The 25,425-nt window shown below is 34.6% G+C and overlaps 3 protein-coding genes and 1 pseudogene across 10 annotated transcripts in view; 2 read left to right on the forward strand and 2 right to left on the reverse strand.

Moving 5' to 3' along the window:
- The window catches only part of LOC109103929 (Wilms tumor protein homolog), a 28,256-nt gene extending 23,794 nt beyond the window's left edge, over positions 1-4,462 (reverse strand). For 4 of the 6 annotated variants that reach the window (XM_042715269.1, XM_042715267.1, XM_042715266.1 and 1 more), the window contains exons 1-2: positions 4,355-4,461; positions 4,132-4,259 (exon numbers count right to left, since the gene is read on the reverse strand). The gene's annotated coding sequence lies outside the window, so the exon portion shown is untranslated. Of the gene's footprint in view, positions 1-4,131; positions 4,260-4,354 lie in introns of all 6 variants that reach the window. The other 2 variants (XM_042715270.1, XM_042715268.1) reach the window with 1 other exon arrangement.
- A 3,112-nt stretch (positions 4,463-7,574) lies between these two features.
- On the reverse strand, positions 7,575-15,593 carry LOC122135675 (annotated as a pseudogene).
- A 2,632-nt stretch (positions 15,594-18,225) lies between these two features.
- On the forward strand, positions 18,226-23,015 carry LOC109103930 (T-complex protein 11-like protein 1). Of its 2 annotated transcripts, none has more exons than XM_019117277.2 (10): positions 18,226-18,383; positions 18,801-18,951; positions 19,038-19,170; positions 19,409-19,529; positions 19,896-20,116; positions 20,189-20,325; positions 20,468-20,637; positions 21,489-21,670; positions 21,752-21,924; positions 22,000-23,015. In XM_019117277.2, exons 2-10 carry the CDS (start codon positions 18,804-18,806, stop codon positions 22,215-22,217), a joined length of 1,503 nt encoding a protein of 500 aa, XP_018972822.1. In that variant the 5' UTR covers positions 18,226-18,383; positions 18,801-18,803; the 3' UTR covers positions 22,218-23,015. The 2 variants fall into 2 exon arrangements, with proteins under 2 accessions (XP_018972822.1, XP_042571205.1); XM_042715271.1 differs by having other exon boundaries at positions 18,235-18,383; positions 18,804-18,951.
- Positions 23,016-23,673: 658 nt separating this feature from the next.
- The window catches only part of LOC109060824 (homeodomain-interacting protein kinase 3-like), a 38,983-nt gene continuing 37,231 nt past the window's right edge, over positions 23,674-25,425 (forward strand). The window contains exon 1 of one of the 2 annotated variants that reach the window (XM_042715274.1): positions 23,674-24,100. The gene's annotated coding sequence lies outside the window, so the exon portion shown is untranslated. The remainder of the gene's footprint in view (positions 24,101-25,425) is intronic. The other variant, XM_042715273.1, reaches the window with a different exon arrangement.

Here is a 25,425-nt window from a genome sequence, read left to right on the forward strand (position 1 = left end):
GTTTAATAAAAGCTGAGAGGTCTATATCCTAAGCACACACTATCAATCTCTGGAGATGAAATTTTTCAGTCTCCACTTAAGTTTATGGGGAGAGAAAACTTTACAGAGGCTGGCCGGGCTCCAGGAGAGAGGAGAAATTATGTCGGGACATTTCTTCAAAGATAGTATCTCTATGTTTGAGCGCCACGGCATCAGTGTAGTAGAAATCGAATACCACATCTACAAATCACCACAGAGTGCTTATCTTGAGCCAAATCATGAGCGCTGAACTGAGCAACAAGTCAACGTTGTTGCAGAAAAGGGATCAGATCTGGAAATAATAAATGCTGAGGATGGATTGGTTTTGATAAAAAGTCAAAAGCGCATGTAGATGCACCAGCACAAGAACACAAGGTTGTTGTGGTTGCTGATACAGGCTCTTGTTTCGCTTGCAGTCACCGTTGTGATGTTTTTGGATCCATGACTCAGCTAGATAGTGATATCGCTCTGTAGTTTGTTTGTGTACTGGTTGTTTTTTCGGTGGTACATGCTACTGTCTGAGCGTTATTTGAGGAGACATTCTGTCCCGTATCTTCAAGTCCACAACACGTAAACCATTTTTATGGTTCAGCAATTAAAAATGCTAGTTTGGCATGGAGACGCTAGCAAATCCTTTCATGCCAAATCATTTGGCAACAGTCTTACAAGAGTACAGTTACTTGAAGAGAGATGTCTCTGACTGCGTACGGGTTCATGGGCTGGTCAGGAAGAGGGGCTTTCCACAGAGAAGACTGTTTTTAGTGTTATCATTTTGCAAGACTTTCACTCCAATTAACAATGAAAACATCAGTATTTTAAAACAACAAATAATTTGCTAGATCACTTAAATATTTTGTGATGTCCGGAAATTATATATAAAAAAAAAATTTCCTCCAACAATGGCAGCACTTTGTTGTGCCAATCACCATTAAAAAAAAACAAAAAAAAAAAAAAAACACTTCTAAGTTCTTAAAAGCTGCAAAAATTTTAAAAAGAAAAAAAAAATCTAGTTGTATATCTTACAGTTGCGACTTTTTTCCTAAGCAATTTCAACTTTCTATGTTCCAGTTGCAACTTTGTCTCAATTATGTCTTTCACAACTACGATTCATTTTATTCATCTCATAATTGTGTCTTCACTTTTTTATTTTTATTTCACAGTTGAGGCTTTATCTCTCAATTGTAACTTCATTTGTATCAATTGTGACTTTCTCATAATTTCTATTTTATATCCCACAATTGTGTCTTCTTTTCTCAGAATTGGGACTTTATAACTTACACTTCGACATTACTGTATATCTTGCAGTTATGACTTTCTCACAGTTACGACTTCTCAGAATTGCAACTTTTTATTTCCCAATTGTGGCTTCATCTCACAATTCTAATTCATTTCTATCGATTGCGATTTTCTCATAATTTTTACTTTAAATCTTCCAATTGTGTCTTTATCAGAATTGCAACTTTATTATTCACAATTTGACAAATCTTGCAGTTATGACTTTCTCACAATTGCAGCTTTATATCATGCATTTGTGACTTTACATTGTGGCTTGATTTATGATCTAAAACCTAATTTTGTAATTACCTTTTTTATTTTTTACTCAGAGGCAGAAACAGGGTTCCACAACAAACCCCTCAAATCTAACCAACTTATTCGTTTTCTCTTAGCTGGTCAGCAGGGTGAGCGAGTCAGTGAAAGCACACTATATAAACACTCCTCAGGGACCAGAGAGTGATCCATCATTGTGCACTGCCATTGTAATGCTTCTAAGACTGATTAAGTCAAAGCCAGCTAAACCATCTGAATTCCTGCTGTGCTGTGGCCCTTGCTTTCTAGATTAAGATGAAAAGACCTGCACATTCCTCAATTGATAATTAATGATGCAACCCTAATCCATTTTTTGAAAGTTGCGTAAGAGCTCATTAGCCATTTACCTTCAATAAAACACATTTGGATGAACACATTCTTTATTAAAAACCTATGGACTTAATGAAGCATCAACTGTTTACTTTTAGTTAAAGAGCATGCGAAAGGTGAATGTCCTCACTGTGACAGTCTGGGTTTCGAGGAAGTCATAAAATATATTTGTAAATCCAAAATGGGTGATAACCAAAAAAAGAAAGTCCGCTTGTAGCTTCCGATTTTGTTTAGGAATGATCTAAAATTGGAGCCAGTGGCACCAATAAGGCAGAATGGTACAGATCTGCATCTAATGACCTCTGAGCTCATTTTTCCTGTAATCGGATAGGTCATAAGGTTGCACTAGTGCTCATTAATCTAGCAGTAGGGGATAAATACACATCTCTATTTCCCGCTGAATATCTGACAGACTGATTTACAGATTATATTGAGCTAAAATCATAGGCACAAAAACCACTCCTTCATATTCAAGTCATGCCCTTTTTTTGTCTTTAAGGGGGAGGTTGGTTATTAGAAAAGTAAACAAGATATCCAACATTAGTGTGTTATGCCTCTGAAAACCAGCTAAAATCCAAATAAAAAAATTTATAAATATTGGAACGCAAATTAAACATCATTTTATGTACCTTACCATCAAGGTTGTTTAATTATAAATTTACAAATATTAAATTGAAAATAAAAAATATTATAAAATGCTAAATAAAAGGGTGTGTTAAAAAATGCACAGGATATACCATTCATGCCTTTAGAGTATGTGATAGTGAGAAAGAGCAATTGAGAAGTTTAGCTCATCACTGAGGAGCAGTTAAGGGTCGCTGGCTGAACGTAATGGTGCACATCATTGAAGCCTCACTGAGGGGGAGGTTCTCCGTATCTATTTTCTCACTGGGTTACAGAAACACTCTGCCACTTAAATATCAGAAGCAAAATGAGTGAAACAAAAAAGCCTGAAGCATTAGGCCATGAATAAATGCTGACAAAGGTAAAATCCAAACTGCTTGCATTTATAGACAGAATTCATATTAAGCTTTTCCCCCTTGTGGATTACATAATACTGTACAAAAGTTTGGGGTCAATATGATTTCTGAAAGATTTTTTTGTTTGATTAATGATTTTATTCAGCAAGGACACATTAAATTTGAAAACTTTCTATTTCACATAGAATCCATCTTTTTTTTTAAATCATGTTTCCCACAAAAATATTATGCGGAACAATGTTTTTAACATTAATAATAATAATAAAAAAAAGTTTCTTTAGCACCTCATATTAGAATGATTTCCAAAGGATCATGTGACACTTTTCAGCTTTGCCATCAAATGAATAAATTACATTTTAAAATATAGTAAAGTAGAAAACAGTTATTTTAAATTGTAATAATATTTTACATTATAACTATTTTACTGTATTCCTGATCAAATAAATAAATAAAAAATCTTAACATCCCCCAACTTTTTTCCTCCTATTAAACTGAGGATATCAAATAAGACTAACAAAATAGAATATTTAGATTTATAATGTAAATAAGTATGTGTGTGCATAAAATATGTAATATTATATATATAATATTTAAAATAAATAAGCATACTGAGAAAGTTTTTTTTTTTCAATTGCAAATACTTAGAACCTTTCATCAGTTGTGATTATAAAGACTGAAATCTTTCCTTTAAGTTTCTCTCTCTACACCTAACTCGACTGTGAAGTTTAAACTGACAAACTTTACAAGCACATAACTTTTATGAGTTTTCTGAGTGTAGTACTTCAACCAGGAAGACTCCTGCAATACCCTTTAATAGCAAGTAACCAAATACGTTTGTTGCTTAATGGATCTCAACGTGTCATTCACTAGTTCTGATTTAGCATGAGGGGAGACCGTGTCGAGGAGGAGGCCGGACTGGGAGTAGAGACCAGGGGCATGCAAGTTTTACAAGATCCCCTGGAGTGAAGAAGCGCTCTCCATCATCTGGCTGTGACATCCCACTGAGTAAGACTTATGGGCTGACACCTCAATAGGGACACAGCTAATGCAGGACGGCATGTGGGTTAAGATAGGGCTCCTGATCGCCCCCCCAACCATCACAGCCGAAATGGTTCATCCTTTAAGATGTGCACATTGCCGGCTGAACTGATATATAGGTGGGGATGACATACTCCACGTATGGGGAGTACCGTGTACCCATGTGATCACTTCTTACCTTTTTAAAATTAAAAGCGTATGGGCCTGCCATGGTGGTCCTTGAGGGGTATAATTCAATCAGAACTGCTGTCCGCTGAGCATTCCTATTTCTCACTGGATTCGAAAGTATGACGAGAAGATTAACAACTGGTTGAAAAAAAGAGGAACAGTCAAAACTCTGCTTTTGGGTTAATTTAAGGCCATATAAATGATGTGGATGGTGAACTTTAAACTGTGCTGACCTTTGACAGTAGTGGGCAGACTGGGATTATCTTCTCGTCTCTCATTGTGAAGTAAGATGAGAAGGCCAGAGCAGAGGTGATTCACAGCTATAGAGGGAGAACAAGAGTACACTGCCTTTTAAAAAAAGGAGGGTTGGGGGGTTGAAAAAAGACGTTATTGTAATTATTCATCCACGTGCCTGGTTTGCTGCACACTTTTGATTCCCAAAAGAAAAATTCTAACGAATCAGCTCTTTTTATAAATTAAACAACTGCAGCACAACCAGTTTAGTCTGATTCCCAAACAAATGATTCAAATTAAGTCGATTCTTTAAGTGAATCAAAAACATTCTGCGCAGCCAGTGCACTCTGATTCCCAGACGTATTGTATTTATGACTCTTAAGTTATGAACAGGCTCTTTTTAATGAATCAATGTGCAGCCAGTGTAAGCTGATTTCTTAATGATTCTAACAAGTCAGTTCTTTTTAGTGAATTCAACGAATACAGTGAACCCAGTGTAGTTTGATTCCCAAACTAATGATTCTATGTAGGGGCACCTCAAAATTCGGCAATGGAATGCTTTTTTCCATCAAATATTTATCCCTTAAAAGTACAAAATAAAATAAAATAAAATAAAATAAAATAAAATAAAATAAAATAAAATAAAATAAAATAAAATAAAATAAATAGTTAAAAGAACTGTTCTGAAATTAAAATCATGAAGAGGAACTGGACCCAGTATAATTTATTTATTTAATTTATGCATTTAGCAGATGCTTTTATCAGGCTATATTTAATTTTTTTTACCAGTATGTGTGTACCCTGGGACTTGAACCCATGACCTTTTGCGCTGCTAACGCAATGCTCTACCACTGAGTCACAAGAACACAGGAATTTCTCAATCCATTTTAAGCAAAGCACAGTGACCTAAACTCATAGCGTCAACAATTCTCATAAACAGAAGTGGGCTTGTTTGTGCTGAATGTTATTCTAAAGGTAAAGGAACATGCAGCGGCCTAGTGGTGCACACACAGACGGTCAGGCTAATTTGCTGTGGCAGTCAGGACACGGTGATGGAATGTGAATGTCAGCAGGCTCTGTATTTACACACGATATAAAACCAACTAGTAATTAACACTAGGGCCCTCCCGCGCTCAAGTGTAATTGACTGTTTCAAAGGACTGCCACTTCATAATCCAGTGTGTGTATTAAAATTACGCTCTCCATTTTGCCAACTCCCTCTAAGGATAAGGGTCAACACTGCTGGCACAGTGGCTGGAACGCATAAGACTTCTTTATAAGAACATTAACATTTTGACATATTAATAATGAGTAAGTGTATTGAGGTGAACCTCTGAGGGACATTGTGCTTTCATCAGGAGGTGCTCATTTGCTTTCTGCTGGATGATTTTAGTACCAAGTGAACTGTTTTTGTGAGGCTCTTAAAAGCGCTTATTTTTTGGAAACTCATTTGGTTTATTTTCCTAAAATATAGCTTATTACACATCACCGCATGGGCTAGCATAAGTTGCATTATATCATAAACCAGGTTAATGCTGTAAAAAAAAAAAATGTAAACATTTAGACCTAAAGATGACATTTGTTTAAAAAAAAACTGTAAAAATCTACTCTTGCGGCTCAACCCAAGTATCCACTTTCATTGTGACCAGTGTGGCCATATGCAACGCATTTTGTCATCTGTATTGCCCTAACATGTGTCCACAAGGTCCCCACAGCCTATTTACCAAGGACATAAACTTAATGGAAGACTCATTTGCATTTGTTAATTTGGCTTGATATGTGCTAATTGATTCTTCTTACTTTAATTATCCCAAGTTATAGTTGGCCACAGTTTGTGTATCAAATGTAAATTAGCAATGTTTGGCCATTAAATGCCCTCTGAGGAATGAACATGCTAGCCTGGGAGTAATGAGTGTTAATTAGCTTGTGCATCGTAATTATCAGGTTTTATGTGTATCACTTACCTTGTTCAGCAATAGGTTAACATGATGCAGCAGATGCAAACATTTGACTTTTCTAAGAAAGTCTGCAAAAGAAAAAAATTGCTTGAAATGTTAAATCTTTATTTAGTTAAACTGTTTGGAAATATAGTTAGCAATTAACACGGATATCATATTTACTGTATCTGCTCACATGGAGGGTTAGAAACATATCTAAGCAAACACATTTGAAACTTTGAGTACTGTACCAACATTATGAACGCATGCATTTCTAGAGCATATCAATCAGTTTTGAGTCTTTTTGGAGGCATTAAACCTTCAGATGACATTAATTCCTGAATTTTCACAATTTGGGCTATTATGTATTGTATTCGTTCTTCTTTTCCTTCAGAACTAAATGCCATAGGTCGGGTTGGTTTCTCAAGGCTCTGGAGTTTGAGAGGAGGAACGGTACGAGTGGAGTTTTATCGCAGCACATTACCCACAGAAGAAGAGGTTGGACTGTCGAGTTGTACTAGATAAGAACTTGATTCTCCTGTGGGAAAATAAAATGGGTAATAAAAGTGCTATGACACTCTACCTTGATTTAATTCTGATGGAAGAATTTATGGAAATGAAAAGTGAAATCCACCAGATTTTGTATTCATTGAGTTAAAAAAGGGACGAATTTTCGAATTAATTAATTAATCAATCAATCAATTTAAATAGTTTAAAAATTACTGACACTTCTGCAGTGAATAGGTGCCATTAGAATTAGAGGTCAAACAGCTGATAAAAGCATCACATAATCTAGAAGTAATCCACACAAATCCAGTCCATTAATTAACGCCATGTGATGCAAAAAGCTGTGTGTTTGTAAGAAAAAAATCCATCATTAATGCATTTTAACCCATTCACTGCAGAGGATACACTGGTGAGCGAGAAGTGATGTGATGAAATTTTTCTAAATATGTTTCTATGGTGGGGAAAAAATCTTTTATATTTTTTTTGTGGTGTGGGTGTGTGTTTTTTTTGAAAATTTTTATTTTTTTATGTGATCTATTCCATTACAGGCTGTTTCTCACAAGAAAGTCTTTGATGGATTTTTAATGGATTTTTTCACAAAATTATTTGAAGAATTTTTTTTAAATAATATTTTTCAAAACTTTATTTTGCTTTTAGATCAAATGGTAATCCTTGGTTGCAAACCTTGACTTAACATTTAAAAAAACAATTTTTTTGATTGATTTCAGTCAAAAAACTGTTGAAACCAGATATTACCATGTTATCGAAAATAACAGCCTTGAAAACGGCCTCTGGTTTATTCCATATTAGCCTCTTAGCTCCCTTTAGAGTTGGGTTGCATCTCTGTGATTTATACACAGAGACTTTTGTCCTGCTGTTTTCTATCAACATTTAATTGAGAAAAATGCTGCCATTTCACCCTGCTGAAATACTTCTGGGAATGGAAATTGTCTTTAGGCACTCAGCGTGTGCTGCAGCGCATGCCTCTTACGTTAACTCACTAGATTCTTCGCTGGCCTGTGCGGAAACTTTCTTTCTCTGTTAACATTTCAGAAAAAGACTGCTTGATAGCATTCCACTCTCCTTGACAGTCGCTCTTTTGGTGGGGACGCTCGCTTAGGATTTCCAGATTTGTCAGGAGTCTTCATTATGGCTGTGAAAATAGGATTTGAATTTGAAATTTATTGTGGTCAGATAATGAGTGTTATTATTATAAAATACTCTGTTTACATTGCAAGACTCAACTCTTTTTGTCAATTTATCCTTCCTAAAAAGGGGAATACAAAATTGAGAAACAAGCTCATGAAATCCAGAGGACCACAGGTCAGTTCTTAAGGGTGTTGGATGTGGCTTCCTTCTCCATTTCATGAACGTATCTCATGCAAAGGACAACTGATATCTTCTATTTCCAGGATAGTTTGAAGTATCTACAACTGGAGTGCTCTCCTAGTCAACATCTGATTGGTCATTTGCTGTTGTAGGCCCAGGAGAGATAGGATCGTGTTCTGGGTTTGTGATCTTGGCTTCTTCAGAAGAAACACCCAGTTCAATCTGTTGAGCTTCCAATTGTTAGAAATCATCTTTTTGTTTGTTATTTTCCACTATGGCCTCCACTATGTCAACTGCAGTCACTGAAATGGTCCGATCAACAAGAGTCAACTCATCAGATGCCAGCTCGTTGACCACATTGTAGAGGTTTGTTTCAGTTGAGCCACCCACTTGGGATGGTGAGAACTGATCTTTGGACTCATTAAGGAGTGTATGTGAAAGTATTGTGGCACTATCAAGGTTAGTTTCAGGCTCCTCATGGACAGTTTTGTGGCATGGGCTTGGTTGGGCATCAATCATTTCTTCTGTATTGGCTGTCTTCTCTTAAAACACAACTGTGTCTTGTGGATTTGAGTTTGCAGTTTTGTCTTCTGAAAGTTATTTTCCTTTTGTGAAACACTGTGGAGAAATTCAGGTGCGGCAGTTTGGTGGTCTTTGACTTCTTTGGACTGAGATGTAGCATATCCCTGTCCATGTGTTTATCTGATGTCTGGGATTCAGTCACTTCAGAAATACACAGATTCTGCTCCAGCGGTCTATCTTTCGGTTCCAAAGCCAAAGGGTCGCTGTCTGCGCCATAAACAGACCTGGTTTCAGGCCCTGATAGCTCAGCAAGACGACTGTCTGTGGACTGGATTTGAGGGGCATCCTTTATCATCTACATTGCAGACTGGCTCACTTTCACTGACACCAGTTTTTTCATCACACAACTTTGACAGATGATTCATCATGGGTTTGACATCCTCAGGTCTTGAGATGTTATCATCAGACCCACTGGTTGAAACCAATGTGAGACTACAGGTACTGTTCTGTGTGCCTGCACTGGAATGTCAATTTCCTTCTTGTCATTCTGAGAGCAGCCATCTTTTAGCCATTTGAAACTCAATACTTTCCTCTGTGTGAGGAAATTAAATGCATGCAATTAGAAGTACAGGTAAGCTTTCTTGATAAAGTGACTCCGGTAACCCCTCCCTGCACTTCATGTCATTCTAGATAAAAATATTAGATATATATCGGCCCCAAGCTTGGCTGGAGAACACATCTGTGCATTCTTTCTTACCGGGAATGTCTTTATCAGGGTGACAGGTTGGTTCAAGGTTATCATGAGGACTAATAAGACTCTCCTCAAGATCTCCATGCAGACTGCTCACCTTCACAAGGCTAATCTTATTAGATGTTGTACAAAGAGAATTTTCTTGATCTTTTATGGCAATCTGTAATAAAAAGACCACTGTTAGATTAGAACTCAAATCACTTAAATCAAATGCCATTTCAAAATCATGAAGTACAGACCTATTTATCCATGTCAAATCTACAAGCTTATTAAACAGTAACTGGTTATGAATCTATACATAATCATCTCACCTTATGCATTTCTTTGGCTTTATGAACTGCAGAAATAGACAGCTGGTTGTGCTCTTCCTGGAGTTGATTATATGCCTCTTTTACTTCTATCAGCTCTTCTTGACCGGACTCCGTTGACATTTGCATTCACAGAATCAGTTTGAAAACACCAATAATCACTACTTTTTTAAATTAAAATAATTAAATGTTATGTATAATTAAAATTACACAAATAAACTGATAATTATCTGTTTTTTAAGGCAGATCGCAATTCCAGATTTTCCCCCTTTATTTATTTTTGTGATGCTTTCCAGAAATTGTCATCGCCTCTTTTTCCCCAAGCAGGTTTAGAATTTTGGTATTCAACTCTCAAGCGAGCAAAGCTGTCGTCTTTTTCTTTAGTCCTCTCTTGGTTCAATTCATGTTCTGTTTTAAGGACCTGCAATGAAATTAATCACCCAGAAAATTTTTAATGCAATAATACATTTTTATGTGTTTATTTAACCTGGACAGAGGATTAAACAGACGAAGAGGCCAATACAAATCAGTTGGCTTTTGTCATGTTAATATTGGTTTTAATCAGTGAATGAATAAGTGAATTAAATAGAAGAATGGGGGGAATAAAAGAGAAGGAGGCTGTAAACGAACATTGAACATACTTATTATTACTGAGTTGCACTTTGTGTGTTGTATATGTGCAAAAGTGATTTTCAGTTCACTCAATTAATTTTATGAATATTAGGAGACCATTGTTTACTTCTGAATATGTGTACCATACTAAGATTATTATTTTAAGAAAATTAAATCACAACAAAAATTTGGAAACAACTGACAGATTTTGTTTTTTCTCCCTAATATTTTATTTTGTGTATAAATGTGTTTACCTTCTGGACACAGTTAATTGTATTTTATTTATTTAATTAGTTAATTTTATTTATTATTTACTTTATTATTTAATTAATAAGTAAATGGTAACTGAAGTCTGTTTGTGGCTGTAGCCTGTTTTTACACAGCACATATTACAAATTACAAAATGAAATATTATACAAAAAATAATTTTTTTAATTAATTAAATTACCTGCAGGTTTACCTGCTTCTCTGTCCTCTCTGTGGTGTTTTCATTTCTCAGTTTTTTGTCAAGCTCTGTTTCCTAAAAACATAAAGTATAACATTTATAGACATCCTAGTATCACCCTTTATGTTTACTCTTTAAATCTAAAGAGATTCTACCACAAGGAGTTTCTTCTGAAGCAGCTGAAACCGTTGCTCTTTCAGAACATTCTGTAAATGTTCCTTTCCTGGTTTGCAGACTGACGACTCTTTGAATGTGACCAGCTCTTTGTTGATCCTCTCCAAACCCTAAATATGAAGTAAAAAGGTGCAACAATTTGTGACAGTGATGTAGAACTACTTCTGACTTCAAAGCAAATCAATTTACAAAGTAACAGGAGTATCGTCAGTGGTACAAGAATGATTCAGAACTTTTTTATACCTCTTTCAAGGCTTTAGTCGTCGATTCTTGTTTTTCATTGATGGATGTGCGCTTTTTATTAATTCACATGGCCTCTTCAACTAAAAAAAAAAAAAAAAAAAAAAAATAGGGCAAATAGTTCATGTTTAAAGAATGACAAATCAGTTCACTGATGCAAAGCGAAGAAGAGTTTTTTTTTTTAACATTGAATCTGTCCAGAATGAATGAAGAAAAATGATGAATACCAGACTAAATGTTTTCCAGCTCTTTTAAATTAGCTGGAGAAAATACTAGAGTTTAAAGGCAAAAGATAATCAGGTTTACACCCAGGACTCAACATTTATTCATTTATTTTCCACTAAGACAATGTTTGTCAGTTATGACAGTCATACCGTTTTGTTCGTGTTTGCCTGTTTGACCATGGCACACTCTCTGGAGATGGCGGCAAAACTGGTTCAGGTAGCTGTCTTTCGTTTGTGTCTGCAGCTGCAACTTTTGCTCCTGAAAAGTTTAAAAACACATTGTCCTCCTTTCTTAGAGGAATATCCTCATTCGGCTGTACAAGTAATAACAGTTCTTCTTCTCTGCAAGGGCTGACTGTGAATATATACTGCATCAGAGTGTTTTGTTTAAGACCTTTGTTTAACATCTCGGGTGAGTGCTCCTTTCTGCTAGATAAGGAGTCAACTTCCAAACATGCCTGAGGGGCTTTTATGTGAACCACAGCCCGTTACTGTTTGATTGTCTGTATCAAACTGATTCCCTTCTCCGCCATTGAAAGGTTAAACAGAGCGAGGCTCTGATATAAAATATTTTAATAGTGGTATTTTCACAGAAGCGCTGGCGGTTCACGTGTCACGCCCTCCCTATCCGTTACTCCTGATGATCCGCTCTCCCTCTAAGCTCCTCCTTTTTAATTCTTCCCACTCCCACTGGCCTCTGTCAACAATTGATATAATTGGAAATCCTTACCAGCTCGCCTAATTGTACCTGAGCAACTGTAAGACAGTAAAAGAAGAAGAAAGTGGTTTTAGTGAGCTTTTCTTCTCTGAAAGAGCACCGGGAGTGACCTTTCTAAAAGTTGCAAAACAAATGAACAGATTTAGTGCTGTGGATTCAGGATAACTGAGGTAGAAATAATTTAACTGTCATTTTATTATTATTATTTAAATACGATATTAAATCATATTAGTAAAAATGGAAACAAAATTAAGAGCAAAGTGTATAATTATCCTTCTATTTATTACTATTAGTATTATCATTTAGCTTTTTACTTCAGACCATTTTATTGATTTGACATCTTCCATAATTCTGTAAATGAAATGTCAAGACAAGGTGTTCAAGTATACATCACAATAATTGCTGGGTTTGGATATGAATCCGATTGCCTAAATTGTATTATCAAATAAAAGGGTAACAGGGGCCTTTACTGGCCAATGGTACGGTTGAACCGAGTGTTTGCTGAACCGTAGGAGAAACCATTCATCACCCATGCAACATCATTTATCTGACAACACCAAACAGACCTACACAGACCCCCACTCAAAGGTCAGCGATGAGATGGATTTTCCCACTGTTTTATGTATATGTCCCTAACGCAAGAGAGATGAATTAAAGATCTCGTCATGTAAAGTTGCGTGGTGTTATTGTATTGATTTTGTGTACCTGCAGCTGTTTTACTTCTTCTTTGAGGCTGATGATCTCTTTGTCTTTCAGCTCAGCAGCCAGCTGGTTTTTACCCTTAAAGAGGTCATTAATATTTAGTCAAGTGATGATTAATTCATATTTTAATTAAATATTTTTAATAAAGTTACTGTTAAGAAAGATATAAGATATAAAGGTATGAACCAATGCACAACAGATTAAAATGGAAATATAAAATTACCAAACTTTTCTCTCTCAATTTTTCAGATTTGGGCCTGAAACTTAAATTAGACGGAAATATATATAGATATATAATATATAATTATATATATATATATATATATATATATATATATATATATATATATATATATATATATGTTCATATATTTTTGGGAGCATACTTTTTTTTTTTTACAGCAGCAAGTGCTCAGAATTTTTGTTTGACATTCTAGAAATCTGACTTTTTAAAGACTCCTGAAAAAGAACAAACTATAATATAGACTTAAGCTTTATACATATAAATGGTATTTTATAATTGCTAAGTTAATGCTAAGGCAAAAGGTTTGTTAATCATTCCTAACAAACCTTTTGCCATTCCAACTCCTGCTTCTCCAGCACTAGTTTACAAATCTGCTCCACATATCTTGTTTCAGCATCATGTGTTCAAAATGTACATAAAACACAAATGTTTTCATAATCAATAATTAATATCGTAATAGGAAAGGACCATATGAAATTAAATGATTAACATTTTATACAGGTATGTGAACATCAAAGAGGAGAATTTCAAAGAATGGTTGAATGAATGAATTAATAGTTGAATTAATAGTTGTATTTGAGTGACTTATTACATTTTATATTGTATATTTTGTATTGTAATTCACCTGCTTGGGGACTGCAGATGGAAACTAGCTTGAGCTAAATCTGGTGCAAAACATCTTTAATTAATGTCTTTGCACATTGTCCCTGTTGAAATAAATAAACAAACAAACAAACATAAAGCCATTATAGTCCTTCTTTCATCTAGGAATGCAGCTTTAAAAAAGTAGTGGGTCTTGAAATCTTTCAGGACAGAAACTGATTGCATATGCGATTAGAAGAAATCTAATAAAACAAAGGACACATAAAATGTGTTGAAATGAAAAAGAAAAAAAAAATTCTAGACTAGTGTCATGCATCAGGATGATGCATTTTCAGCAGCTAGATGTTCAAATGTCCTGTATCTGGCAAAACAACTGACAACATCACAAGCTAATACAGTCATTTTAATGGAACACACTTTGCACTCTCTTAAAAGAACATAAGAAGTGACGGCATTCAGCTGAGCACGTTTGTCTGGCAGGAAATCCTCCATCTTAACCCCAGCCCTATAAACCAGAGAACTACAAAGTGTTAGTTTAATGGCATGCCTGAGGATTACATTGATTTAATGCCTTTGTTCCTCACCAACATCATAATAACAATAAAACATGAGAGATACAATTGTTTATTTTTGCTCGTACACCTTTAAACATGTCCAGTGTGGGGTTTTAAGTGCTTTGCTTGAGGGTACCAGTCGTGCAAGCAAATATGTGAATTTGTCAGGTCCTGCTGCATGACCCCATTCTACTGTAAGTGCAACTTCTGCTGGCTTATATCCAGATGGACAGAAAGTGCTGCTCGCTATTCTGTCTCCTGAACACTCATGACACTCCTCCCACAAAATTACATTCCCCAGTTCCACATGTGCAGGCCAAATAGAGCCATGATGCCATTCGGTTACTAATAGACTGACATCCCTAATATATTGAGATGTCATTTAGCAGCCTTTTAGGGGGCTGATATTTGTCTGAGATTGCTCAAGCTCAATATACAGTATATTTGCACAGATCTTAGGGTAAGACTAAAATGAGGGTTTCTCAGCCAAGAAAAATATTTTTAAGTAAATTGAGTTTCTGATCTGACACTTACAAAATTTTGGAAATTTGCATTGGAATCCCCATCCCAGCTAAGTAAGATGTTGCATGGAGCATCTTAAAAAGGTTTCATTGCTTTCTGTCATGTACATTGTACATCTAAATATCTATGTAAATACATAAAGAAAATATGAATAAACAAAAAAAAGTTAAATAGGTATATATATATATATAATTTTATTGATTTGTGTCAAATATACAAATATAATTATTAATACTTTAAAGACAAATAGAGAAATACTAACTACCTAATTAAATAAATATATAAATGAATTCAAAGAAGATAAACAAGTTAAAGAATATTATAAAAATAAAAATATGACAATACAACAACCATACAGGAGTTATTTTTGCCTGAATTGACACTTAAACTATCTTTCTTACTGTAACCTAGTGTAGTTAGATTAATTTAGTCATTTCAAATATTATTTAAAATAAATAACTTCATTGTTTTCTGTCATAGTTATTGTTTCATTAAATAAATACAGGATGGGAAAGGTGACAGAGGTTTTGTTATTTTTGTCTTTATCTCATTCGATCAGCTAATCAATTAAAATAATCGTCATTATGCTGAGTCTGGCAGGGCATTAATTGTAATGCAACAACAAACAACTTAAATAAACAACAATGCAATAAACATCATTGTTGCCTCCAGGCTTATATCTCTTGCTTTGTTTTCTCAGGTTTCATCATTTTTTACACATTATATATCATCAGAAAGGGTAAAAGTAAAAGAAAGACCCCATAACCTGTGAATATGCAACTCTTCAACTGCCTCCAGGAGACTTGTTTTAAATTCCAATACTTGCAGTGAGATAGTGAGCATCATTCTCTACAACAATGTTTGGGGTCTTCGGTTGGCCGAGAGCAACTTTATCTTCCATCTAAAGATAAATCACCAGGAGTGTGTGTAAATCTTGCAGTTTCATTTGTATATAATTTAAAACACATCATTCTGCTTTGGAATATTTCCATATTACCAAGGAGAAAAGCTCTGTTGCAGGGTGCACACTCGACTCCATGGCACTTGGGAAAAAACAAACAAACAAAACATTAAATCAGACAATCTAAACAGAACTTACAGATCAAATCTGGTGTTTCTGTTTTATAAAACAGCAGCAATATGATTAAATACTTCAATGTTTAATAAATAATAGAAATTATTAAAATAAACCTGCAAAAAATACAATATTTTAGACCAATTGTAGGCTATCAGTGGTTGAAGCACCATATTTTTCCTTTTAATTTTAGTTAATTTTGCTGTTTTTGTCATTTTTTAAAAATGTTTTTATTAATTTTTATCTAATTTTTATCTTTAGTTTTTACTATGAAAGACCATTTCCACCACTAAAATAAAACATTTAAAAGGTAATTGTGACTTTGTTTCTCAAAAAAAAAAAATGTTGCCTTGGCAACTATCAAGAAAAAATCTTTTCGGTTTTTAAATATTTACATTTTAATTAACAGTTATTTTATTTCAAGGAATGACATATAATAATGAAAAATGTTTTTTATGGGTTTAGTTTTAGTTAAAAGTTTTAGTTTGAGCTTTAGTTTTATTATAATAACCCTGGTTGATGCACATATATCAGCTCTAAACTAGCTCATCCAATCAGAATTTAGAGCTGGAACTATTGGTTTTATCATACTGTCTACATATGACAAAAACAATGCTACTACATAAATTTCACCTCATAAGAATATATACTGTAAACCAATGCTATAGACAAAGTTCAAGTCGTTGCATCAAAAAAAAGCCTCAAACCTATCAAGGTGAAAATGGCAGCATGGTAAGGGTGTTGGCTAATAGGGGTCAGGACCATAACACCGGATGGACACATGGCACTGTTATTCAGAAGGAATTATATAAGATATCCAATTTGATGTGCTTGGTCCGCAATATCCCCATCATCATGACTGACTTGGAAAGTGGGAGGTCTTCATTCAGCCTGTGTTTTAATAGAAGAAAGGCTTTCGTCCATTTAGCCGCTGCTGATATATCAATCATGTGCAGGAATTAAATGATCCCGTTAGAATTTGCTACAATCACAAATGACCTGGACGGCCAATGTCTTTATTCGCTTCCTCCGCTGATTCACCTCAGCAGATATAAACAACTTTATAAGCCATGAAAGGCTAAATTAAAAGGATGCCATCCATAAAATGGGATAATTCCCTGTCTGCGATATAATGTCCATATTACTGTCATAGCTGCTGATCTGTAAATGTGAACGGCAGTAGTTGAGACTTCAGGTGAAAACCTGCTGTAAGTTAGTGTAGTGATCAGATTTTACCTTTGACCTCAGCTGATCAAACATTTGCTTACAGGGAGAAATCTGGATTTAATGTCTGAGAAGACTTTTAACCCCAAAATAAACATTAACCTACTATCATAAACACTGATCTGAGATATTAAATAATTCATGGTAAAAGAAGATGGTTTGGGCAATAATTTTAGCCACTACCCTAAATTGAAGTAAATTAAAGCACATCTTCCTAATTTTTTTTAGGTTAGGTGGCATAAGCCATTATAGTTACCATGGTAAGTTATTTTTATAGGCTGAATAGGCTATAAACATTTTTATAACTCAGGTCTTACCCACTCTAATAACTTTGGAAGATAAAAAAAGCACATTTTCGAAATGCTAAATAGTATATTTATGTACTTTACAAATGTTTTAGATAAGCAAATCTAGCTAGCTAGCTAAACTATCACATTTATCAGTCTTTTTGTGCTGAAAATAGGCTAATGATTGTTTAATAAGCATAAATGTATTAAATTAATACTTAATACAAACCCTGGCGATTTATTTATTTATTAATTTATTATAAATAAGTTGGTGTGGTTAGGAATACACTCAAGGATGGCTACGGTTATGCTATACCTTGAGTAATAAATTCTGGGATTTCTGTGAACTTTCCTCTCAAACATCATCACAAATGATGTTTAAAAGCAAATAGTGATCTATTATTTTTCCGAGCTAGTATTTTAAGTCACGTCACTCGCCTACCTGTGCCATTCATTCAGGCGCTAAGAAACGTTGCCTTTGCTGCCACCTAGTGTCCTTTATGTACCGTGGTTTAACTGTTTATACATAACCACATATTTTACACGTTTATGTCATGCCTGGCATAATAATAAAAAAGCAAAATATTCAGAAATCATTACAGGGTCGACGGAAACTAAAATTATTTTATGTAACCTAACTAGATATTAGACCGCCTATTTTGCTTTAAGTTTATATATAATTATATACATTATATAATTAGTTATATAAATTTAATTACAATTGTGATTTTATTGCCTTTAATAATAATATAATCTAGAATTTTAATTATTAACCATTTTATACAACACTCCCTGTCCCTAGGGGGCGACTTAAGTGTCATTCTACTGGGAAATGTAGTTCTGTGCTTCAAAGCACCGCTTTGGCCCCATTGAAAATCACATGTCAAAAAAACTACAAAGAAACGTTGTGAACCGTACTTCCGTGGTGCATCAGGTTGTATGGATTCATCCAGAACAAAACGTTGAGGCTGCTATTTTGTTTCTATGTGGCGAATTGCAGCTGCATTAAAATAACGTTTAGGCGGGCGGTCGGTGCTTTAACCAATCCAGGTAAGCTGTAAAAGAGTCTAATGTAATTTTTATTATTTTGGCTGAATGAATGACCGGACGTTAGTGCAGACAGATACGACGTAGCATCAGGCTCAGAGATTTTAGTAATGAGATCAGGGCGGTTGTTTATGTCGCAGCACAGTAAACCAGATCAGTGTAGATAGCGAGTTTATAGAAATAAAAATATATTTGAATGCGACTAGTAGAGGGACGAGGCTACTATAGAGCAATTGTTTATTGTCTTTAAATGCATTCTAGTGTTTTCCTCCTTTTTTAAAATAAAAACAAAACAACTTCACACTCAGCTCGCTGTCAGAAAATGTTCAGTGTTGGCGTTTTAGTGTGCAGTTGTATAGAGCTGCTGATGCTGTACACTATGGAAAGATTACTTTAATTTCTCAGCTTCTTTGTTTTTAGAAGATGCCCAAGGAATCTGACGAGTCCTCCAAGGAGGAGCAGAGCAAGATTGACAAGGATGGGGCAGAAAACACTGTGGAAACATCGGAAGAGATGATCCGGAAGAGCATCAGAAGAAATACTCCCAGTCCTCACAGACTCACTCCTCAGTGTAAGGAGAGAATTGATTATTTCACTTCAGAAATATATGGCAGTTTTAACTCTAACTGTGTTAATGTTGCATTCAAACACTTACAGCCAGTCCACCCAGATTTGTGTCAGTGGAAGAGCTAATGGAAACAGCCAAAGGAGTTACTAATTTGGCACTGGCCCATGAGATAGTGATGAACAGTGCTTTTCAAGTCAAGCCTTATGAGCCAGGAGAGGGAAGGTAATAGACATTATAAATGTTATCACGAGACTGTCATAAAGTTCTTAATAGGCTAAACATATAATTGAAAGATGTCAATTTAAAACTCTGTTTATATTGTATAGCAATGCAGTGATTCGGAAGGGATACATATTGTGGTCAAATATTGTTGTTTTGTTTTGTTTAGTTTGTATGCTCTAAATTTTCAAATGGTTTGATTTGAAAATGTTTTGTAATGATTTAACATATGTGCACTCAGTTTGGAGAAACAGGTCAAAGAAATAATGCACAAAGCATTTTGGGATTGCCTTGAGTCACAGCTGAATGATGACCCACCATCGTACAGCCATGCTGTCACACTGGTTGGTGAAATTAAAGAGGTAAGGAAAGAATCCAGACCTACTTTTGATAATAATTAAATAAATTACATTTGTTATTCTATATATATATATATATATATATATATATATATATATATATATATATATATATATATATATATATTCTGTGTATAATATATGTGTATATTCACACATTTATATAGAATTAGAATGACAAATAGCATTAAAACAAAAATAATAATGTCATTATTAAATATTATAGTATGTTATATATGGTTATAGTTAGTATGCTAATTTTAAACACATACTTACATATGAATATATTTAATTCTTTCTTAACATATTTGTTCACATTAAGCAAAGTAAAAATGGTGTTCATTAGTTCTCTGTCCCCCTGTTTTTCAGACCCTGCTGTCTTTTCTGTTGCCAGGTCAGAGCCGACTGAGAGGGCAAATTGAAGAGGCTCTGGATCTCTCATTGATTCAGCAGGAGGCTGAGAACAGAGCTCTAGACATCAATAAAGTAGCCAAGTTCATAATTGACATGATGGGCACCTTTTGCGCACCCTTACGTGATGAAGACATCAAACAGCTGCGTGAAATCACTGACATTGTGCCCCTTTTTAAGTAAGTCACTTAAACAGTTCGAGGTGAAGGTCACATGACTCCAACTCCAAATAAAATCATGTTTATTTGCAGGTCTATATTTGCAGTGCTGGACAAAATGAAAATCGATATGGCCAACTTTGCTGTGAGCAGCCTGCGGCCTCACCTCTTACAGCAGTCAGTAGAATATGAGCGGAAGAAATTTCAGGAGTTCCTAGAGAAACAACCCAGTAAGGAAAATCAATTACTTGTATAGTAATTATTAAAAAATCAATGAATGTTATAATTTGCAGGCAGTAAAAAATGTGGATAAGCTTCATGCACTTTAGAAATGCTAATCTCTGTAATTCAGTTATGTATTTATGTTTGCAGATGCTTTGGATTTCACACAGAAATGGCTCCAAGACACAGCAGATTATGTAACCGGTGGAGGGACTGAGGGTGGGGCAACATGCACACCAAATTCTGCTCAACTATCTCTACACAATCATGCCTATTTACGCCTGTTAAAGTGGGACCATGATGCAGAGTCTTTTCCAGAGGTAATGTATTATTAGTGATCAGTGATGTTCAGATCTATTCATTTATTTAAAAAAAAATATGTAAATGCAATTCTTATTTAATATACCTATTTTATGATGAGCATGTTTCTAATTTCTGAAATTTTTTTTTTTTTTTTTTTTTTTTTTTGAAAAAAATTATTAGATATTTTTTGACAGGCATATGGTCAAACTATCTTGATACAATTATATCATAATTAAGATTTTTAACAGTTCAAGATATTTGTTAAAAAAATATTTTTTATTCTTTATGGATCATTGTTTTTTAGTTTTTGCATCACAAAATCCTGGAAAAATTTTCATGGATCATGTCACATTGATTTAAGTTATACATTATATTTTAAAATGTATTAAAATATAAAACCATTCTTCAATATTGTAATAATATTTTACAATATTATTATTCTTAATGTTTGATCAAATAAATGCAGCCTAGGTGAGCATAAGAGACTTCTTCCAAAAACAAAATAAAAAAAAATCTTACAGACCCCATATTATATATATACTTTTTTTGAATTAAAATTGTGATGTTTTTTTTTATTTGTGTTAGATTTATTTTTAATTTATTTGTATTTTAAGTTTCTAAGCATTTTAAGACTATACAATATATATATATTATTATTATTATTATTATCTCAGAGTGTAAGGAAAATACTTATACTGGTTATGCCACATGACATTTGAATCATTCATTTTATAATATATGTATTTTTTTCAAAACACAAATATAAAGTGTACATTTCTAATAACTAGCACATAAACTATTTTTCTTTTTTTTTGTGGGTATTATTGTTGTATTATTTTTTTATTTTTTCTCTCTTGTGTTATAACAGACTCTTCTCATGGATCAGGGCAGATTTCAGGAGATGCAACAGGAGCTGGAGCAACTGGCACTGGTGGCATCAGTCCTGCTCATAGTCTATAACAGTGCTGGCGAGGCCATTTCTGGACTCCCAGGCCTCATGGAAAGACTCAAGAAAACCATTAAGATTCTGTTAGCGGAGATGCACACTCCGTATGTTTAAAGATGAAATTACACTGTGTTTCCAATGCCTCACACTTCTGCAGACTAAACCATTGTACCTTTCCCTAACAGGTCCTTTAATGCGGATGAAACCTTTGCTGCGGTTGCAGAGAAAATGTGTGTGGAGCTCAGAGGATGCTTGTCTCAGCATGGCTTTTCCCCATTTTCCTCAGATAGAGAGAACACATTGAAAGGCCAAATTGTAGCTGCGAAGTCTGCGGACAACCCCATACGCAAGGTCATTGGTAAGAACCCAAAAAGCAGTTGGATTCTATTTGGAAGTGAGGAACTCTAATCTAAAACTCTACTTTCTCTATCAGACTCACGAATCCAGATGTACCTTCTTGGCTTCCTGGAGTCAAGCGCCCACCGGTGCGCCCCGGCTCTCCCTGGAGGTCTGACACCCATCAGCAAAGAGTTAGAGGAGATTGCTGTTAAGCTGGGACGTTTGGTGACCTTCAACAAGCTAGTTTACTCTCCGTTCTACCACAAAATCCTCCAAGATATTCTGAAACAAGGGGAAAGTTTAGATGTGTAAACAAAACATCTGAAATACTTACCACTAGTTGTCCCGGCTTTCACATTCTGTAGCTATGTACAAAGTAAAGTGTCGGTAAAATAGCTAATTAACCACTCAAAGCTCACATGCTAGCACTAACATATTTAACAGTTGACAGTCCTGACCTTATATTTATGAATATATCAAGACATTTGAATTGTCTGAAGCTTGGATTACTTTAGGCAATGACTGATAGTGAATAGTGTACTGAAATGTAATAGAGGAGAGCCTTGCAAATACTGTTATTGTTTGCAACAAAATATAAAAAGAATACTTGCATTTTACAAAAAGATTCACTTCCAACAACATTGTAAGTAGTTTCAAACGTTTTCTGTTGTAGCCTGACCCCTTCCGCAAAGGTGTTATTGAGATTTCTGGCTGTAAGGAAAAGGATGTACAGTACAGCATTAGACTGGTGCCTTAGTTTGTGAAGTGCCACCCATATTTAAGTGCACAATTTTCTCTTTACTGCTCATTTTAACCTACAGATTATTCCCATGTTGTTCCCACATTCATGGGACACCTGGAACACCAAGCACGGTCTTTTAGAGAATTCTTGATGTAAAAAAAAATAATAATGTTTCTATCAACACTGAGCATGTTTTACAGACGACACCTTCACCTCACAAGCAAATGTATTCACCAGCTGCACATCTGTCCTAATCTCATAAACTTCTAAAGTGTGTCTTTTCAATGCAGTATTAATGGTTATAACCACATTTAAATGAAATGCTGGCTCCCAATAAAAATGGTTAATGGAGGTGTGAAGAAAACTGACTTACTGATTTTAACTTATTTATGCAATTCACTTGGCATTATGTTACATTATATTATACCCAGTTTTATCCATTTATATATTTTACATACATCAGTAGTTTTATTTATTGCATTCTTTTCTATTATTTTATAATTTTTTATCATTTATTATTGTAGTATTAGATTTATTACTGTCAGTATTAAATATAGTTTATTCTGGACATTTTCAGACATATAGACAGGAGATAGTAAAATAAATTTTAATATGTTATTTTTATATGTATATAATACACCAGTTATGGTTATATTAGATTTAAATGTGCTAATACCAAAAACATTTTCATTTATATCAAAATACATTACTGGAAAACAACGTGTAAAGATATGGCATAATATTTAATTATTATTATATATTATTATATATATATATATATATATATATATAAATAATATATGTAAAAATACTAATTTTATAGAAAAATCTTTCATTGGCATATGCAAATATTTATTTTTATTGTATTTATACATTATATTATGCCATTTATATTTTATTTTTTATATGCCTATGCATTCATCCAAAACAACTTCTTACGGACTGCATTTCCCCACCAGACGGGGCCACTGTACAAAGAACTGCGTCCTGCTTCCGTGGGCGTTTCATCGTGTTTTGTGCGTTGAGTCTCCAGTCCTGTCCACGGCAGTAAAGCTGCGCAGCAGTTGTGACTCACCGCACTCAAACTCGCAGGAAGAAGCAGCGCGAGCTCAGCTGAGAGAGCTCGAGCGAGTTGAGCTGACGGAGTTTGTCAGTCGCCGTCAGGAGGAAACAAACTAGAGGGGCTTAAACGTCCTGGACATGACGACAAAAACCTCTCCTGACCGAAACGGATATCTTTAACTGTACTCTGGACCCTGTTCGGTTCCCGTGGATGGCTTAGCAGGCGAGTTATGCGCAGTTGAAAATGAGGGAGCTTGTGTTTTTTCTCCCTCGTCGTCCAACGAGAGGACAAGATGGCAGCGCGAGCGCGTCGAGCATGTAGTGGGTGCGAATTTAACCCGAACATGTTCACAAAAGACCCGCAGTCCGACCACAGCTGCTGTCTGTGAAGGTAAGGAAGATTTTAACGAGTTGTAAATGCATAAATACGTGTCTAATAGTCAGTAGTGAAGATATCAAATCGGTCTCGACTCGAGTTGTGTTCGCGAGCGCGTGGTTGTTGCGAAAAAAGTTCCCATGCCACGCCAAAAACTTGAAAGCAATGTTTCGCAGGGGTTGTTTATGTGCTTTGGTAGTTGTTGAGGTTCTGGGTTTAATGAAACAACAACAACAAAAAACATTAACGTATTTTTTTGCCCTACAACTTAAATGCTCACAAAGACTCGATGGTAACCTGTTTTCATACAGTCTATGATGGTAACCAGCCAAACCCATACGTTAATGTTTGCCTAAATCCTGTTGCTTAAAAGCATGACGTAAAGAAGTTCAGATGATGTATTTAAGCATTAATCATTTAAGTTGTTAGTATTTGTGCACATGATTTGTAGGTTTTAAAGTGAGTCTTCCCGGATAAACTCGCCAGTTGTTGATCTTGTAGCATAATCTAGTGACATGTTGCTCAATCCTCCTAAAATGCACAGGCCTGGTTATCTGTTAGCAGCTTCTTCTTTCTTCTATGAATTGACAGTATGCTGGTAAGACTCAGCAAAAGTATCACCTAAAATATCTTATGTAAGACACAAGTTGCGTTTCCTGTCTACACACTGAAATATAATCCCTCATGCATTTCCTATAGAAACTTGCTCAGAAAGGATTTTAAAACAGTTCTTTGATATTATAACATTGATAGTTTCATGTATATTTTTGGCAGGGAAAGAATTGTTCATTCAAGAACTTCATTTAGCGTTCCTACTTTCATGGAAAACCTGGAAATATTATGGAATTTCCAGACCTGGAAGTAAATATAGACCCCCCCCCCACCAAAAAAAGTGGTGAAATTTTATGAAACATTTATTGCAACATAATGAAATAGGTTCCTTATTATTATTGCATTATATTATATTATAGCAAAATATTTAATTACTCTATTCAAATGCTTTTTAATTTTATAATGTATTAAATGTAGTTTTATCTACTTGTTTTGTTTGTTAGAATTATTTATTACATTGTTTGATATTATTTTGTGAAATAACATTTTATACACACACACACATATATATATAGTAGTCAACATTTGAAGTGGATCAAAACCCTTAAATCAAAATGCGTTCTTGTCTTTGATACATTTTATCCACTTCAAATGTTGACTACTGTACATATGTATATATTTAAAATGTGTGGGTGACTTCATTATACAACCCTATTTCAATTTGTCAGAATACTCCAAATAAATATTGTGGTAGTTTTATACAATATCTATTATGACATAATGAAACT

Source organism: Cyprinus carpio, chromosome A25 (genome assembly GCF_018340385.1).
Source record: "Cyprinus carpio isolate SPL01 chromosome A25, ASM1834038v1, whole genome shotgun sequence".
In the NCBI taxonomy this organism is placed as follows: Eukaryota; Metazoa; Chordata; class Actinopteri; order Cypriniformes; family Cyprinidae; genus Cyprinus; species Cyprinus carpio.

Excerpts from the sequence above, each read along its gene's own strand:
- LOC109103930 (XM_019117277.2), top strand. The coding sequence starts at position 18,804 with ATGCCCAAGGAATCTGACGAGTCCTCCAAGGAGGAGCAGAGCAAGATT. Across the intron at positions 19,530-19,895 it reads TGGTTGGTGAAATTAAAGAG|ACCCTGCTGTCTTTTCTGTT; the intron begins GTAAGGAAAGAA and ends CCTGTTTTTCAG. Across the intron at positions 21,671-21,751 it reads TTAGCGGAGATGCACACTCC|GTCCTTTAATGCGGATGAAA; the intron begins GTATGTTTAAAG and ends TTTCCCTAACAG.